This window comes from Lissotriton helveticus, chromosome 1_1, assembly GCF_964261635.1.
Source record: "Lissotriton helveticus chromosome 1_1, aLisHel1.1, whole genome shotgun sequence".
Lineage (NCBI taxonomy): Eukaryota > Metazoa > Chordata > Amphibia > Caudata > Salamandridae > Lissotriton > Lissotriton helveticus.
In genome coordinates this window covers 1,683,901,841-1,683,919,435 of record NC_136057.1, presented here as the reverse complement: position 1 = coordinate 1,683,919,435, position 17,595 = coordinate 1,683,901,841, and the positions used below count along the sequence as shown (strand labels likewise).

General features: G+C 51.7%; 1 protein-coding gene across 1 annotated transcript in view; it reads right to left on the bottom strand.

Annotated features, from left to right (window-relative positions):
• LRP1 (LDL receptor related protein 1) overlaps positions 1-17,595 on the bottom strand; it is a 1,472,234-nt gene that overhangs the window by 708,804 nt on the left and 745,835 nt on the right. The window contains 1 exon segment of the mRNA XM_078688974.1: positions 15,395-15,582. Within this exon segment, the coding sequence (XP_078545100.1) occupies positions 15,395-15,582 (188 nt within the window).

The following is a 17,595-nucleotide window of genomic DNA, read 5'->3' as shown; positions in this document are numbered from 1 at the left end:
TCTTTACGACTTGGGATGTGAAGAAGCTTCTCCCTGTTTCTCCTCTTGTGTATGCCACAATCGCTGCCAGGTGCACCCTCAGCGAGGCTGAGCTTAGTTTAGCTTTAATTAGGTGCGTGAGGTACCTTAGCACCGTGGATTCCTTGGTCAGTTTCCTTTGGAGCTGTTTCTTGCAACACCATTGAGTGAATCTTTTCCATTTTTCCCCATAGCACTTGCGTGTGCTGGGCCTTCTTGCCTCTCGCAGCACCCGCAGGGTGCTCTCTGGTAGTTTTAGGTGTGCGAATTTTAAGTCCTCAGGAGCCAGGCTGAGAGGTTGAGGCTCTCTGGCTCTGGGTGCAGAACTTGTCCGTTTTCCATGGAGAGTAGGCCTCTTCTTTTTGAGAACTTGTGAGGTGGCCCCTGCGCCATCTCCATTATCTGAGAGAACCAGGTCTGTCTGGCCCATTGTGGTGCCACAAGGATGAGCGTCATGTTGCTCTTCATGCATTTGTTGAGAACCCTGGGGATCAGTGGTATCGGGGGAAAAGCGTAGGCAAATGTTTTTGACCAGCTTATCCATAGGGCATTCCCCTGGGACAGTGCCTCTGGTTGCCTGGATGCAAAGTATTGGCATTTTGCATTCCGGTGTGTTGCAAATAGGTCTATTGTTGGGGTGCCCCATTTCCTGAATAGACTCTGTTTCCTGACTGTTGAGTTCCCACTCGTGGGACGCTGAAGTCTGCCTGCTGAGCCAATCCGCTTCTACATTGTCCTTCCCTGGCAGGTGTATGGCTAGCAAGTCTATTTTTAGTGGTATATCCCATTTCCAGATCTCCTGTGCCAAGTTTGACAGAGGGAACGATTGAGTTCCCCCCTGTTTGTTTATATAAAACATCGTTGTGGTGTTGTCTGTCTGTATTAGCACCTTCTGGTTGTACAGGTGTTTCTGAAAGGCCTTGAGGGCTAGCAACACAGTTTTCAGTTCCAGGTAGTTGATGTGCCTGACTGCATCTGTAGGGCTCCACAGACCCCTCACTCTGAGCCTGTTCATGTGTGCGCCCCACCCCTTCTGGGATGCGTCTGTGGTGATGGTCACTGTTGGGTCCGGTGGTGTTAGAGGTTTCCCTTCTGTTATTCTCTCCTTGGTCCACCACCTTATCTCTTCCTGCACCCTGTGCGTTACAACCACTAGATCCTCCCAACTTCCTGTAGCTTGTGACCATTGTTGTTGCAGCCACTCTTGGAGTGGTCTCATTTGCAGGCGTACATTGGGGACCAGGTGTATGCATGATGCCATCATCCCCAAGATCTTGCTCACAGTCCTCATGTCAGAGCTCGCCCCTTCTGGTAGTGACGTTTCTCCCTCAACAGACTGAGCGTTCTCTTCTCGCTCGGTAGGACTCTGCATTGGACGGTGTCGATCTGGGCTCCCGGGAAGATCTTCACCTGCTCTGGTTCCATCGAGCATTTTCCCCAATGTATGGAGAACCCCAGGTTTGTTAGCGTTCTTGTCACCTGTTCTGCATGCTCTTTGCATGTCCTGTAACAGCTTGCCTTTACCAGCCAGTCGTCGAGGTAGGGGTACACGTGTATCCCCATTCTTCTTAGGTGTGCGGCCACTGCTGCGAGGCATTTGGTGAACACCCTTGGTGCGGACTTTAGGCCGAACGCCAGGGTCGTGAATTGGTAGTGATCCTGGTTTACTGTGAACCTTAGCATGTGCTTGTGCTGCCTGTTCATGGGGATTTGCAGGTACGCATCTTTGAGGTCTATTGTAGACAGGAAGTCCCCTGCTTTTATTTGTGGGATGACCTCTTGTAGGGACGTCATTTTGAATTTTTGAGTTTTGACGTATTTGTTCAGGAACCGTAGGTCCAGGATGGGTCTTAGACTTTCGTCCACTTTTGGCACTAGGAAGTAGTTTGAGTACACTCCCTTGTTCCGTTCTTTGAAAGGAACTCGTTCGATGGCCGCTTTGAGGAGCAGTTCTTGGGCTTCCTCTTGCAGTAGTTGCAGCTCTTTTGCAGAGTGCTGTCTTTTCTTTGGTTTTCTGTTTGGTGGCCTCTTTTCTAATTCTATGCAGTATCCGTACTGCATGATATTGAGTATCCACTTGTCTGTTGTTATTTTGCTCCACTCCTGGAGAACAAATCTTAATCTTCCTCCTACCGGTGTTACATGTTCCTTTGTGTCTTGTCCGTGTAGCCCTCTCCTCTTTGTTTTCCCGTGCTCCTCCCCCGGAGGGTTTGGGTGGTGGGGCACCTTCTCTCGTCTGAAGTCACTTAGAGGGGGGTTGTTCACTGCCTCTCCTTCTTTGGCCACGTCCATTTCCTCTTGACCGAAAGGACTGGCCCCTGCTTTGGTAGTTCCAGCCTTGTCTCTGCTGGCCCTGGTGGCCCTGGTTGTCACTCTGTTGCCCCTGGTGGAAACTTTGGTGAGAATCTCCTCGCTGATTTCCACCTCTGCCGCTCGGCCTCCGTGTAGGAGTGCCCCTTCTCATCCCTCTGAACTGCAGGGCCCCCATGGACCTTGCCGTCTCGTTGTCTTTCTTCAGTTGGGTGAGCTTATCATCAACTGGGGCTCCGAACAGTGTTTCACCGTTGAAGGGTGTGTTCAGGATGTTGTTCTGAACCTCAGCCTTGAATCCTGAGATCCTGAGCCAGGCTTGCCTTCTCTCTGTGATGCCTATAGCCATCAGTCTGCTGGATGTTTCTGCCCCATCCAAGGCTGTCTTCAGGCACGAATTGGAGATGCTCTTCCCCTCTTCCACAAGGTGTGATGCCCTCTCACGGTATTGTTCCGGAAGGTGCTTGAGCAACTGTCCCATCTCCTCCCAGTGCTGGTATTGATGCCTGTTCAGGAGGGCATTGGAATTCGCCATCCGCCAGTGCGTTGCAGCGTTCCTCTCAATCTTCCTGCCAGTTAGATCCATCCTCCTGCTTTCCTTGTCAGGTGGGGGTCCAGACGTTGTTGGGACGTTTGCCCTTTTCCTGGCTGTTGCAGCGATTATAGAATCTGCTGTGACGGATCCCTTGATGTAAGCTGGGTCTTGGGAGGAGAATTTGTATTTCTTCTCCGTCCTCGGCGTTACTGATCTGCACGTAGCCGGGTCCTTGAAGGCTTCCTTCCCCTGGTCTGTGATACTCTTAAGCATGGGCAGGAACTGGCTTCTTGTCTGTATGGGGAGCAATGTCTCGAGCAGGAAGTCTGCTTCTGGCTTCTCCTCTTCCATCTTAACCCCATAGGCTGCTGCCGCCTTTCTTACCACCTCATTGTATGCCCCAATGTCATCCGGTGGTGAAGGCCTCGAGGGGTATGTTTCCACCGCATCCTCTGTGTTTTCGGTCTCGATGTCCTGCCATTCCTGGTCTTGGGCCGTCGAGGAGCCTGAGCCGTAGCTTGACTGCTGTTCCCCGTAATCCCCTTCTGTATATAGAGGTCTTCCTCCTCTTCGTGCTCCGAAGGTTCTGGGGTTTTCGGCGGCTCTTCGACGTCGAACTCCTCGGGCTCCTGTACCTCAGCGATGGTCGTTGCCGGCTTCGAGGGGATCTTGTAGCTTCTCATTTTTTCATCGAAATCCTTCCTTCTCGGAAGGATGTTCTCCATTTCGGCCTCGAGCCTCTTTCTCTGCATCTCTGCGGCCTGTTCGTCGTCGAGCATTTCGGCCGCCCTTTTCGGCGGCGCCGTCGACGTCGAAGCTTTCTTTGGCTCCTTTTCTTTCGACGTCGAAGTTGAAGTCGAGGTCGAAGTTGAAGGCCCTCTTTCGGGTGCTTGCTTCGATGACCTTAGCTTTTCGCTGGTCTTCTGCCGCCGGGAGTCCTTCTCGGAGGATCCGCTGGGCTCTTTTTCGGAGGATGCAGCTTCGGTCGTCGATTTGTTCGACGCCGGTGCTCCTTTCGGGGCTTTGGGCTCAGACTTTCGAGAGTCTGGCTCTGGTTTTCGAGGCCCTGTGGGAGTTTTCGGGGTCGTAGACTCTCCTACCTTTTCAGGTGTTTTCTTATCGGTCTCAGCGACCGCGAAGTCATCTGGGCCTTCGGCGATGTTGTCCTCGTCGTCTGTGGAGAGGCCAAGTTCATAAAGCGTCGGGGCTTGGCCCTTGCCCTGCATCGTGTGATGAGCCGTCCTCTGTCTTTCTCGAACTCGGAGTGTCTTCGGCTTGAAGACGGAGCAGGCGTTGCAGTCTCTGCTCTCGTGGTCGATAGGTAGGCAGAGGTTGCAGACTGGGTGCTGGTCCTTCTGTGCGAACTTGTGGTGGCAGTTCTTGCAGAATTTAAAGGGCGTCTTGTACATCCCTGCGCTCAGGGGGCCCTCTGTGTGTGCATTCCTCGAAGTACGTCGAAGATTTCGAGATTTTCTCCTTTCTTCGTCGTCTCCTCTCTAAAGGTCCTCTTCTCCCGATCTTCAGGTCTTCTCGGTTGAAGATTTGCAGTATTTTCTCCTTTCCTTCACCAAAACTTCTGGAGCTTCACGCGACGATCCAGACCCAACGGCGGAAAAAAGAATCTGAAGATGGCGCCCAAGGGTGGTAGCTTCCGCCGGAAGCACGCCGACGTCACCGAAGGTACACCAAATGGTGGGACGTCGACGCCCACCTGGGCTACGACAAAAAAAAAAAAAAAAAAAAAAAAAAGGACTACGATTCCGGACCCACCCACCAGATTGCGAAATATGCACAGCATAGTGAATCCAGAAAGATTCACGCTGCAAAACTGTTTTGTCTTCCTGTGTCCCTTCGTCCTTTCAATGTTGTGCATCACAGCCCTTCTTGCGTCTAGAGTGTGGAGCGACCTCTCAGCGCTTGTAGTGGGGTTTTGGAAGAAGCTAGGAATCTGAATACTCTGATTCATGTGGAATCTTGACACCACCTTTGGCATGAAGTGTGGGTCTGTTCTCATCACGACCCTGTCACTGTGTATCTGGATGTAGGGTTCCTGCAGTGTGAGTGCCTGCAGTTCGCGCACCCTTCGTAGCGAGGTGATTGCTACCAGAAAAGCTGTTTTCATTGTTAGCATTTGCAGTGATGCTTTGTGGATGGGTTCGAAAGGTGCTTTCATGAGCTCCGTCAGTACCACATTCAGGTTCCAGGCTGGTGGCGGCATTCTCTTTGGTGGCGCTATTCTTTTAGCCCCTTCCAGGAAACTTTTTACGACTTGAGATGTGAAGAAGCTTCTCCCTGTTTCTCCTCTTGTGTATGCCACAATCGCTGCCAGGTGTACCCTCAGCGAGGATGAGCTTAGCTTAGCTTTTATTAGGTGCGTGAGGTACCTTAAAACCGTAGATTCCCTGGTCAGTTTTCTATGGAGTTTTTTCTTGCAACACCATTGAGTGAATCTCTTCCATTTTTCTCCATAGCACTTGCGTGTGCTGGGCCTTCTTGCCTCTCGCAGCACCCTCAGGGTGCTCTCAGGTAATTTTAGATGTGCGAACTCTAAGTCCTCAGGAGCCAGGCTGAGAGGTTGAGGCTCTCCGGCTCTGGGTGTAGAACTTCTCCGTTTTCCATAGAGAGTAGGTCTCTTCTTTTCGAGAACTTGTGGGGGGGCCCCTGCGCCATCTCCATTATCTGAGAATACCAGGTCTGTCTGGCCCATTGTGGTGCCACCAGGATGAGCGTCATGCTGCTCGTCATGCATTTGTTGAGAACCCTGGGGATCAGTGGTATCGGGGGAAAAGCGTAGGCAAATGTTTTTGACCAGCTTATCCATAGGGCATTCCCCTGTGATAGTGCCTCTGGTTGCCTGGATGCAAAGTGTTGGCATTTTGCATTCCGGCGTGTTGCAAATAGGTCTATTGTCGGAGTGCCCCACCTCCTGAATAGTCTCTCTGTTTCTTGAATATTGAGTTCCCACTCGTGGGACGCTAAAGTCTGCCTGCTGAGCCAATCCGCTTCCACATTGTCCTTCCCTGGCAGGTACATGGCTAGTAGGTCTATTTTGAGTGGTATTGCCCATCTCCAGATTTCCTGTGCCAAGCTTGACAGAGGGAATGATTGAGTTCCCCCCTGTTTGTTTATGTAAAACATCGTTGTGGTGTTGTCTGTTTGTATTAGCACCTTCTGGCTGTACAGGTGTTTCTGAAAGGCCTTGAGGGCTAGCAACACTGTTTTCAGTTCCAGGTAATTGATGTGTCTGACAGCATCTGTAGGGCTCCACAGACCCCTCACTCTGAGCTTGTTCATGTGTGCGCCCCATCCCTTCTGGGATGTGTCAGTGGTGATGGTCACTGTTGGGTCCGGTGGTGTTAGAGGTTTCCCTACTGTTATCCTTTCCTTGGTCCACCACCTTATTTCTTCCTGCACCCTGTGCGTTAAAACCACTAGATCCTCCCAACTTCCTGTAGATTGTGACCATTGCTGTTGCAGCCACTCTTGGAGTGGTCTCATTTGTAGGCGTACATTGGGGACCAGGTGTATGCATGACGCCATCATCCCCAAGATCTTGCTCACAGTCCTCACTGTCAGAGCTCGCCCCTTCTGGTAGTGACGTTTCTCCCTCAGAAGGCTGAGTGTTCTCTTTTCGCTGGGTAACACCCTGCATTGGACGGTGTCGATTTGGGCTCCCAGGAAGATTTTCACTTGCTCTGGTTCCATGGAGCATTTTCCCCAGTGTATGGAGAATCCCAGGCTTGCTAGCGTTCTTGTGACTTGTTCTGCATGATCCTTGCATGCCCTGTACAAGCTTGCCTTTAAGAGCCAGTCGTCGAGGTAGGGGTACACGTGTATCCCTTCCCTTCGCAGATGTGCGGCCACTGCCGCAAGGCATTTGGTGAACACCCTTGGTGCCGACTTTAGACCGAATGCCAGGGTTGTGAATTGGTAGTGATCCTTGTTCACTGTGAATCTTAGCATGTGTTTGTGCTGCCTGTTCATGGGGATGTGTAGGTACGCATCTTTGAGGTCTATGGTGGACAGGAAGTCCCCGGCCTTTATCTGCGGGATGACCTCTTGTAGGGACGTCATCTTGAATTTTTGAGTCTTCACGTATTTGTTTAGGAACCTTAGGTCCAGGATGGGTCTTAGGCTTTCGTCCACTTTTGGCACCAGGAAGTAGTTTGAGTACACTCCCTTGTTCCGTTCTTTGAATGGAACCCGTTCGATGGCCGCTTTGAGGAGTTCTTGAGCTTCCTCTTGGAGTAATCGCAGCTCTCTTCCCGAGTGCTCTCTTTTCTTTGGCTTTCTGTTTGGTGGTCTCTTTTCCAACTATATGCAGTATCCGAACTGCATAATGTTGAGTATCCACTTGTCTGTTATTTTTCTCCAATCCTGGAGAAAAAATCTCAATCTTCCTCCTACTGGCGTCACATGTTCCTTTGTGTCTTGTCCGTGTAGTCCTCTCCTGTTTGTTTTCTCGTGCTCCTCCCCCGGAGGGTTCGAGTGGGCGAGCACCTTTTTCCGTGTGAAGTCACTTAGAGGGGGGTTGTTCACCGCCTCTCCTTCTCTAGCCCCGTCCATTTCCTCTTGATCGAAAGGACTAGCCCCTGCTCTGGTAGTTCCAGTTTTGCCTCTGCTGGCCCTGGTGACTTTGGTTGTCACTCTGTTGTCCCTGGTGGAATGCCTGGTGTGATTGCCCTTGCTGGCTTCCACCCCTGCCGTTCGGCCTCCGTGTAGGAGTGCCCCTTCTCATCCCCCTGACTTGCAGGGCCCCCATGGACCTTGCCGTCTCGTTGTCCTTCTTCAGTTGGGTGAGCTTCTCATCAACTGGGGCTCCGAACAGTGTTTCACCGTTGAAGGGTGTGTTCAGGATGTTGTTCTGAACCTCAGCCTTGAAGCCTGAGATCCTGAGCCAGGCTTGCCTTCTCTCTGTGATGCCTATAGCCATCAGTCTGCTGGATGTTTCTGCCCCATCCAAGGCTGTCTTGAGGCACGAGTTAGCGATGCTTTTCCCCTCTTCCACAAGGTGTGATGCCCTCTCACGGTATTGTTCCGGGAGGTGCTTGAGCAATTGGCCCATCTCATCCCAATGCTGGTATTGATGTCTATTCAGGAGGGCGTTGGAGTTCGCCATACGCCAGTGCGTTGCGGCGTTCCTCTCTATTTTCCTGCCAGTTAGATCCATCCTCCTGCTTTCCTTGTCAGGTGGCGGTCCAGATGTTGTTGGGACGTTTGCCCTTTTCCTGGCCATTGCAGCGATTATTGAATCCGCTGTGACGGAACCCTTGATGTAAGCTGGGTCCTGGGAGGAGAATTTGTATTTCTTCTCCGTCCTCGTTGTTACTGATCTGCATGTAGCCGGGTCCTTGAAGACTTCCTTCCCCTGGTCTGTGATACTTTTTAGCATGGGCAAGAACTGGCTGCTTGTCTGCGTGGGGAGCAATGTTTCCAGCAGGAAATCTGCTTTTGGCTTCTCCTCTTCCAGCTTAATTCCATAAGCTGCTGCAGCCTTCCTGACCACCTCATTGTATGCCCCAATGTCATCCGGTGGCGAAGGCCCCGAGGGGTATATCTCCACAGCCTCCTCCGGGTTTTCGGCCTCGATGTCCTGCCATTCCTGGTCTTGGGCCGTCGAGGAACCTGAGCCGTAGCTTGACTGCTGCTCCCCGTAATCCCCTTCTGTGTAATAGAGGTCTTCTTCCTCTTCGTGCTCCGAGGGCTCCGGAGTTTTCGGCGGCTCTTCGACGTCGAACTCCTCCTGCTCCTGCTCCTGCACCTCAGCGACGGCCGTTGCCGGCTTCGATGGAATCCTGTAACTTTTCATCTTCTCATCGAAGTCCTTCTTTCTTTGAAGGATGTTCTCCATTTCGGCCTCGAGCATTCTTTTCTTTCTCTGCATCTCAGCGGCCTGCTCGTCGTCTAGCATTTCGGCTGCTCTTTTCGACAGCGTCGTCGAAGCTTTCTTCGGCTCCTTTTCCTTCGAAGTCGAAGACCCTTTTTCGGGGACTTGCTTCGACGACCTTTGCTTTTCGTTGGTCTTCGGCCTCCGGGAGTCCTTCTCGGAGGATCCGCTGGGCTCTTTTCCGGAGGATGCGGCTTCGGTCGTCGAAGTTTTCGGCGCCGGTGCTCCTTTCGAGGCTTTGGGCTCTGACTTTCGAGAGTCTGCCTCTGGCTTTCGAGGCCCTGTGGGGGTTTTCGGGGTCGTAGACTCTCCTACCTTGTCAGGCGTTTTCTTATCGGTCTCTGCGACCGTGAAGTCATCTGGACCTTCGGCGATGTTGTCCTCATCGTCGGTGGAGAGGCCCAGTTCCTAAAGCGTCGGGGCCTGGCCCTTGCCTTGCATCGTGTGGTGAGCTGTCCTCTGTCTCTCTCGAACTCGGAGTGTCTTCGGCTTGAAGACGGAGCAGGCGTTGCAGTCTCTGCTCTCGTGGTCGATTGGCAGGCAGAGGTTGCAGACCGGGTGCTGGTCCTTCTGCGCGAACTTGTGGTGGCAGTTTTTGCAGAATTTAAAGGGTGTCTTGTACATCCCTGCGCTCAGGGGGGCCCCTGTGTGTGCATTCCTCCAAGGACGTCGAAGATCTCGAGGTTCTTTCCTTTCTTCGTCGTCGTCTCTTCTCTGATGGTCCTTTTCTCCCAATGTTCTCAGGTTTTTACCGTCGAAGAGTTGCTGTATTTCCTCCTTTTCTCCTCCAAAACTTCTGGAGCTTCACGCGACGATCCAGACCCAACGACGGAAAAAAGAATCTGAAGATGGCGCCCAAAGGTGGTAGCTTCCGCCGGAAGCACGCCGACGTCACCGAAGGTACACCAAATGGTGGGACGTCGACGCCCACCTGCGGAATATGCACAGCATAGTGAATCCAGAAAGATTCACGCTGCAAAACGTCTCTTTCAGATTGTAAGTTTACCCTGTGGTATTGTGCAGCCCTGTGTACTAGCTGAGTGAAACCTATAGTGTCTTCTGGAGGGGATGGTCTAGATGGATAGACATCCTCGTGTGGTACATTAGGGACATATGGTGTGCCATAATTTTCCCATTGATCATTTGGGATGTAATGAATAGGCTCTTGTGGAGATTCATTATCTTCTTCATTATCTCCTTCATCACTACTGGTATCATCAGTATCTGGAGGTGGAGGAGATTGTATAGGTTTTGGAGATGGAACAGGAGAAATGTATTGTGGAGGAGAAGGGATCCTTAAAGGAGAGGTGGCAATGTCTCTTTTCTTGAAGGGAAGTGAAGAAGGTGTAGGTTTGTCCATTTTCCTTTTGTTGGAAGGACTAATCCTAAAAGGACTTGTTTCTGGGTGTATTTCCAGAGTTTTTTGTGTAGGATCAGGTTAAAAAAACTGTTCCTCTGAAGCTTGGTGTTTCGGTGCCGATTTTTTTGGGTCCGAATGCTTATGTGGCACAGTCTTTGGAGTAATGTTATGTTCCTTTGTTTTGGCCTGAGGAGTTTTTGCGGGTTCCGAAGGTTTGGTTGGAGTCTTTGGAACCGGTTGCTTGGTTCTGAGGATTTTTCCGGATCAGAGGTGCCGTGTGTTCACGGAACCGGTTGTTTTTTCGCTTCCGATGTGTGTTTCGGAGCCAGTGGATTCTTTGGTTCTGAAGATTTGTTCGGATCCGTAGTTTGAGTGTCTTTTGGTTTCGATGCGGAATGCGCCGGTGCGGGACCGGGCTTCGGCGTGGAAGAAGACAATGGGTTGTCTTTTGGTTTCTCTTTGGTCGGTGCCGAGGATGGACTTTTGGCACCGAAAAGGCTGACTCGGTCCCGAGTGGCCTGGAGACTTAATCGTAGACTTCTTTGCCGAGCCCGAAGGCGGGCGTGGGATGTTTTGTCACGGTGTGCACCTGGTCCCGAAGGTGAAGGTGTTACCAAAGCCTTTGGATGGGTAGGTGGGGGAGGGGTTGGGGGGGTGGGGGGAGGGTTGACGTCAGTGCTTATGACTCGTTGCCCCGGGGTGAGGTCTTCGAAGTCGGATTCATCGGAGGAGGTGCTGAAGGTGCCTTCTTCCATCTGCTCCTGCTCCGGTACATCGATGCCTTCCTCGAAGATGTCGTCCGGTATCGATGTCTATGATCGAGCCATGCTTCTTCGAGCTAGACGATCGCTGATAGTTTTCTTGGAGCGGTAAGAGGCACAAGCGGGACAGTCTTTGGTCTCGTGTTCAGGAGAAAGGCAGAGGTTACACACCTCATGCAGATCAGCGTGTGGAACCTTGGCTCCACATTGAGGACATTTCTTGAAGGGAGTCCTTTCCATGAGCCACGAAGGCCTGATGGTGCAGCTAGGCCTGAAGGCCTGCTTCAACGACTGGAACTTAAAGTATACGTTTGTGGAGATGCTCGTCGAAAGGGAAACACGATCAAGACAATACCAAAGAATTGGGTATGGATTGCACGTTGAAAGTTAACTCGGTAACCAATCATAACACTTGTATAGCGCACTACTCACCCGGAAGGGTCTCAAGGCGCTTGGGGGAAAGAGTCCGCTACTGCTCGAACAGCCAGGTCTTGAGTTGTCTCCTGAAGGCGAGATGGTCCTGGGTCAGCCGAAGGTGGATGGGGAGGGAGTTCCATGTCTTGGCCGCCAGGTAGGAGAAGGATCTGCCTCCGGCGGTGGCTCTTCGGATGCGCGGTACGGCGGCGAGGGCGAGGCTAGTAGACCGTAGCTGGCGGGTGGGCGTGTAGAAGGTCAGGCGGTCGTTGAGGTACTTGGGGCCTAGGTCGTGGAGAGACTTGTGTGCGTGGGTGAGGAGCTGGAACGTGATCCTCTTGTTGACGGGGAGCCAGTGCAGGTCTCTCAGGTGGCCGGAGATGTGGCTGCGTCGGGGGATGTCCAGGATGAGTCGGGCGGAGGCGTTCTGGATACGTTGGGAGTCTTTTCTGTAGCTTGGCTGTGGTTCCGGCGTAGAGGGTGTTTCCGTAGTCCAGTCGGCTGGTGACGAGTGCCTGGGTGACCGTCTTCCTGGTTTCGGTCGGGATCCATCGGAAGATCTTGCGAAGCATGCGTAGGGTGTGAAAGCATGATGAGGAGACGACGTTGACTTGTCTGGTCATCGAGAGTGAGGATTCCAGGATGAAGCCCAGGTTGCATGCGTGGTCTGTTGGCTTGGGAGTGGTGCCCAGGGCGGGGGGACACCAGGAGTCGTCCCAGGCGGAGGGCGATGGTCCGAGGATGAGGACTTACGTCTTGTCTGAGTTCAGTTTCAGGCGGTGTTCTTCATCCACTCAGCGCCGTCTTTCATCCCTTCGTGTAGGCTGGTTCTGGCGGTGTCGGGGACTCTGGTGAGGGAGAGGATCAGCTGGGTGTCATCGGCGTAGGAGATGATGTTGAGGTTGTGTTGGCGTGCGATGGCTGCAGAGGTCTCATGTAGATGTTGAAGAGGGTGGGGCTGAGTGATGATCCTTGCGGTACGCCGCAGATGACTTCGGTGGCCTCGGATCGAAACGGGGGGAGGCGGACTCTGTGTTCTTCCGGCGAGGAACGAGATGATCCACTCCAGTGCCTTCTCTTGGATGCAGATGTTGCGGAGGCGTTGAACTAGGGTGCGGTGGCAGACAGTGTCGAACGCTGCAGAGAGGTCCAGGAGGATGAGTGCCGCTGTTTCCCCGTTGTCGAGCAGGGCTCGGATGTCGTCGGTGGCTGCGATGAGGGCGGTCTCGGTGCTGTGGTTGGCTCTGAAACCAGACTGCGAGGGGTCGAGGGATCCGTTCGTCTCGAGGAAGGCGGCAAGCTGTCTGTTGACGATCTTCTCGATGACTTTAGCAGGAAAAGGGAGGAGCGAGATGGGGCGGATGTTTTTGAGGTCGGTGGGGTCCGCTGTTGGTTTCTTCAGTAGGGCGCTGAGCTCGGCATGCTTCCAGCTCTCCAGGAAGGTGGGGGTGTTGAAGGAGGTGTTGATGATGTTCCGGAGTTGGGGTGCGATGGTGGAGTCGGCCTTGTTGAAGACGTGGTGGGGGTAGGGGTCGGTTGGAGATCCGGAGTGGATGGTGTTCATCGTGCGGGCTGCGTCTTCGGTGGTCACCGTGGTCCAGGTGCGGAGGGGGGTGGTGGGGGGCATTGGTTCGACGGTTGGGTGCGTGGATGGTGCGCCGAAGCTGTTGTGGATGTCGGCGATCTTGCGGTGGAAGAACGAGGCGAGGGAGTCGCAGAGATCTTGTGACGGAGTGATGTCGTTGTTGCCGGTGCTGGGGTTGGAGAACTCCTTGACGATGTTGAAGAGTTCCTTGCTGTCGTGGGCGTTGTTGTCCAGTCGTTCCTTCAGTGATTTCTTCTTGGTGGTGCGGGTAAGCTGGTGGTGCTTGCGGGTGGCGCGTTGTAGGGCGGTCATGTTGTCAGTGGTCTGGTCGAGGAGCCAGGCTTTCTCGAGGGTGCGGCAGGTCTTCTTGGAGTCCTTGAGTTCGTCGGTGAACCAGGATGCCTTCTTGCTTCTGGGTCTGCTGGGAGGGTTCTTCAGTGGTGCGAGGTCGTCGGCGCAGGCGGTCAGCCACTGCATGAAGTTGCGGGCTGCTTCGTTGGGTCCGTTGTGCTGGCGGGTGGGTTCTGGCTGAGGGAGGTGGTGAGCTGGTCAGCGGTGATCTTGCTCCAGCTTCTATGGGGAGCCTGTTGCGGGTGGTAGTGGGTCGTGGTTCTTCTGAAGCTGAAGTGGACGCAGCTGTGGTCGGTCCAGTGGAGTCCGGTGGAGTGGCTGAAGGTGATGTGCTTGCTGGATGAGAAGACGGGATCAAGCGTGTGGCCGGCGTAGTGGGTGGGGGTGTTGACCAGTTGCTTGAGTCCGAGGTTGGCGAGGTTGTCCAGCAGGGCAGCGGTGTTGCGGTCCTTGTTGTTCTCCAGGTGGAAGTTGAGGTCCCCTAGGAGGATGTAGTCGGCGGAGGGGAGGGCGTGCGGGCTGATGAAGTCCGTGATGTCTTCGCTGAATTGTGTGCGTGGTCCCGGGGGTCTGTAGACGAGGGTGCCTCTGAGGGTCGTCTTTGGGTCGGTGTGAATCTGGAAGTGGAGGTGCTCGGCGGCGGCGAAGGTGTCGGAGTCGGTCGTGATGTGGATGGTGTTCCTGTGGACAATGGCGATGCCTCCTCCGGTCTGGTTGACGCGGTCCCTCCTGATGATCTTGTACCCGTCCGGGATGGCGATGTCGGGGGCTGAGGAGACGTTCATCCAGGTTTCCGTGAGGAAGGCGACGTCTGGTGATGTTGCGTCGAGGAGGTTCCAGAGTTCCACGGCGTGTCTGTGGACGGAGCGGGTGTTGAGCAGGATGCACTTGAGGTGGTTGCTGCTGGTGCTTGGCTTGGCGGGTGCGGTGCAGGTTCGGAGGCAGGTGAACTTGCAAGCCTTGCAGGTGGATGCGTCTCGGGGTGGCCCGGCAGCAGGCGGGGTTCCGGCCGGCATTGAGTGCGTTGAGGGCGGCGGCGTCGTAGGTCTGTCTGGTCGTCTTGCATCGGCGGGGGCCAGGGGTCCTGGCACTGGGCGCGGTCCAGGCGCGGACGGGCGCAGACGGGCTTGCCTTTGGCTCACAATCGGCGCGCCCGCTGCACGTCAACGCTGCGCGTGCATGTGGGCGGCATAATTAAGGAGCCGGGAGGGAGGAGCAGCTGGGTGGCGGGAGCGGGGCGGCGAATGGGCAGGAGGGGGGCGTGGCCGCCGGGAGTCGCCGGCGGGAAAGTGGCGGCCCAGCGGCGGCTGGGGCGTCCTAGGCAGCAGCGAGGCAAAAGCGGCAAAAAAGCAAGGCAGGAGTCGGCGGGAGCAGCGGTGAGTGGGGGCGACCTCGCCTGGAAGTAGGCTCAGCGGTCGCTCAGCGGACGATACTGAACTGGAACGCGTGGAACACATCGGAGTCCGATGGCGGAAAAAAACAATCTGAAGATGGAGTCGATGCCCATGCGCACTATTGTCCAAAGGAAGAGTCACCTATCATGTGACTTCCAAAGAGTTTTCCAAGACAATAACAAACTGCAAACATCCGGGCCAACACAAGATGGCGATCTATGCATAGTGTGTGATATGCAGCTCATATGCCTCGAACTGGATGTTTCCCAACTTTGACACTTTACAAAAACCATCATATGATACTGGATCAAATCACCATCACATTGAGCCTATAACGTAATTGTGTGTAATGTCCATATGGAAAAGCCCACTGTATAGTCTGCTGTATGATTACGTGCTACAGGATCAGGTTTTACTGTTCTGTATTAGACACATCAAGCAGCCTCTGCAACAATAAAAAGTGTCTCGCTAGTTCCAGGAGCAATGTCTGTGCAACATAATAGTGACAAATAAAAAATATTAAAATAAATATAATGCAGTCATTTCCCTGCATGTTATTAAACCACAAGCCCTTAATGTTATCTGCTAAACCCAACAAAGGAAAGTGCCAGTAGTTTCTTGTGGTGATCAATGCAATCAAGAGCCTCAAGGAATGCTCGGCATTTAGCTCCAGTAAAATATCCAGGGTATTTAGCATATTATGAATCTCACAGATGGCTGCAAGCCTTAGCTTATATGGATAACAGTCACAAGCAAAGAATCAACTGTGCAGCCCAAACCTTGTAGCCAATCTTCATGTCCTCACACTCCTGGCTGCAGCCGCTCAGCTTGCGGTTCAGGCATTCATTGATGAAGCAGTTGAGCTCGTCTGATCCATCCTCGCAGTCGTTACTGTTATCACAGAGCAGGTTCTCAGGGATGCAGTTCCCATTCTTGCATAGAAAGAAGGAGTCATTGCATTTGTTTTCTGGAAAGGGAGAAAGAAAAAACTCAAATCTGAGGATGAAGTGAAGCAAAGAGACTCTGGAGTGAAAGGAGCAATTGAAATTGGCATGAGGGCAGCCTTTTTCATCAAGGACCACACATTACACAAAAACCCACACAGTCCTCCTTAATGTTAAACAAATAATATAAATGACATACTAGCACCTATTTACACTTCTCCTATTTAATCTACTTGTTTAGGGAATCCAATTTCTTTATAGTTTTTATTACATGACGTGCACTAACACCCTTAAGTGGGTTGATCAGCGTCATAAAAAGTGCAATACATGAACTAAAGTGCAATACATGAACTAATAGGAAGGTTCAGGATTCACAAAGAGGAAGGGGTCACGGAAAGGAATGGTTGGAAAGATGGCACTGTGGTGACAGAGTATGGAAGCTAGAGAGACAGTGTGAGTAGAAATAGAGGAGCAAACGAAAGCAGGAGAACACAACCCAGCGCAAACGACGCCAACGACGGACGCGGAGCCGCAGACGACGCCTACCGACGCGCAAGGGTACTGCTACGCAAAATTTTCCGGATCCAGTCTGACACCTGGGGGATATTCTAAGGTAAGGAATCTAACTAACGTGTTTCTTTTACATACAATGTTAAAAAGAGAGGCCAGGAAAAGATAAACAAGAATGCAAGTTAAAGGAGAGAGGACAGGAACAAACAATGAGCATACAATGGGAACTGAAAAGGTGGAAGAAACGATCAAGAGGTGTAAAGTATTATTACTAAACAGAAGAAAAGGGAGAGAGTGGAAAAAAGAAAAGGCAGCTAGGTAACAAGCAGCAGACAGCTTTGCTCTATTGCTACCCAGGTAGGTTCAAATGTTACAGTTAGCAAAGATTAGAAAACTGAAGAGAGGGGTGGCAGATAAAAAGAAATAAACAGAGTCTGACTCATGATAAATATAATACATTGTAAAAGAGACCGGGAAAAGAGGCAAGGAGAGAAAGAATGATGTGAAAGGGAAAAAAGGAAATGTGGCAAACAATGGCAGAAAGGGCGCATAAGGAACTGGACGGAAGGGATATCTTGGCTAAATTGTCTTTAGGGGAAAGGAGATCACCCTCACTTCCTATTAATTATTCCATGATTTCTAGTGTTGATAATGGATGCTGGAAGGAAGGGTGCTGGAATGTTTTGAATTTTAATAAGGCTTGTAACCAGGTTGTCTATTTGACAAAGTCTACCAGCCCTCCAGTCTCCGACAGCATACATGCTTCTCTGCTTTATATTCCCAAAATTATGACTACACTCTGTATTTCAAACATTCTGTAGGCTGAATGTGCAAAACTCAGATTCAGAGTTTGCAACCCAAAAACTGCTTTTAGAGATGTACTAAACCGATTTTAGGAATCAGTAACATTTTACAGACTCCTTAAATTGGTTTAGAAATGGATAAGGAATCTCTATTTTCGAAGGGGTGTGTTGTAGGCGCCCTGTACAAATAACGATTCCTATCCATGTGAATATATGGTTTAGGACCGAAATAGTTATAAAACCATTGAAGTTGCTAACCCTCAAGTTGGAGTGGTAGTCCATTCCTAAAAGGTATGGGGTCTTTTGCGGACCCCTTCCCTTTTTTGAATGTTAAGTGGAAAAAAAGTGTGTTTGGGAGTAGGAAGTGGGCCACAAATCCACTGCAAACTATCAAACTAAAAATACAGCCATGTTTTCTCTAAAGAAAATGGACTGCATTTAAAAAGAATAGTTTAATTTATTGAAAAGTGATAACAGACAGGGTGGTCTGCTGAACCCACCTCTTTGACAGCATCCAATCATAGTGAGTCACTATTTGCAACCTGCTTCATTAATATTCATTAAGAAGAAGAGATTCTGACCCATGTGACTTGGAATTTTAAGAAACAACCTATAAGTATACAAGTTGGTTTTTAAAAATCTTTACTGATCTCACTTTGCGACCAGATAATCAAACAACTGGTCCTATATTGCTACTGATTCATAATAGACTCCGAAATTAGA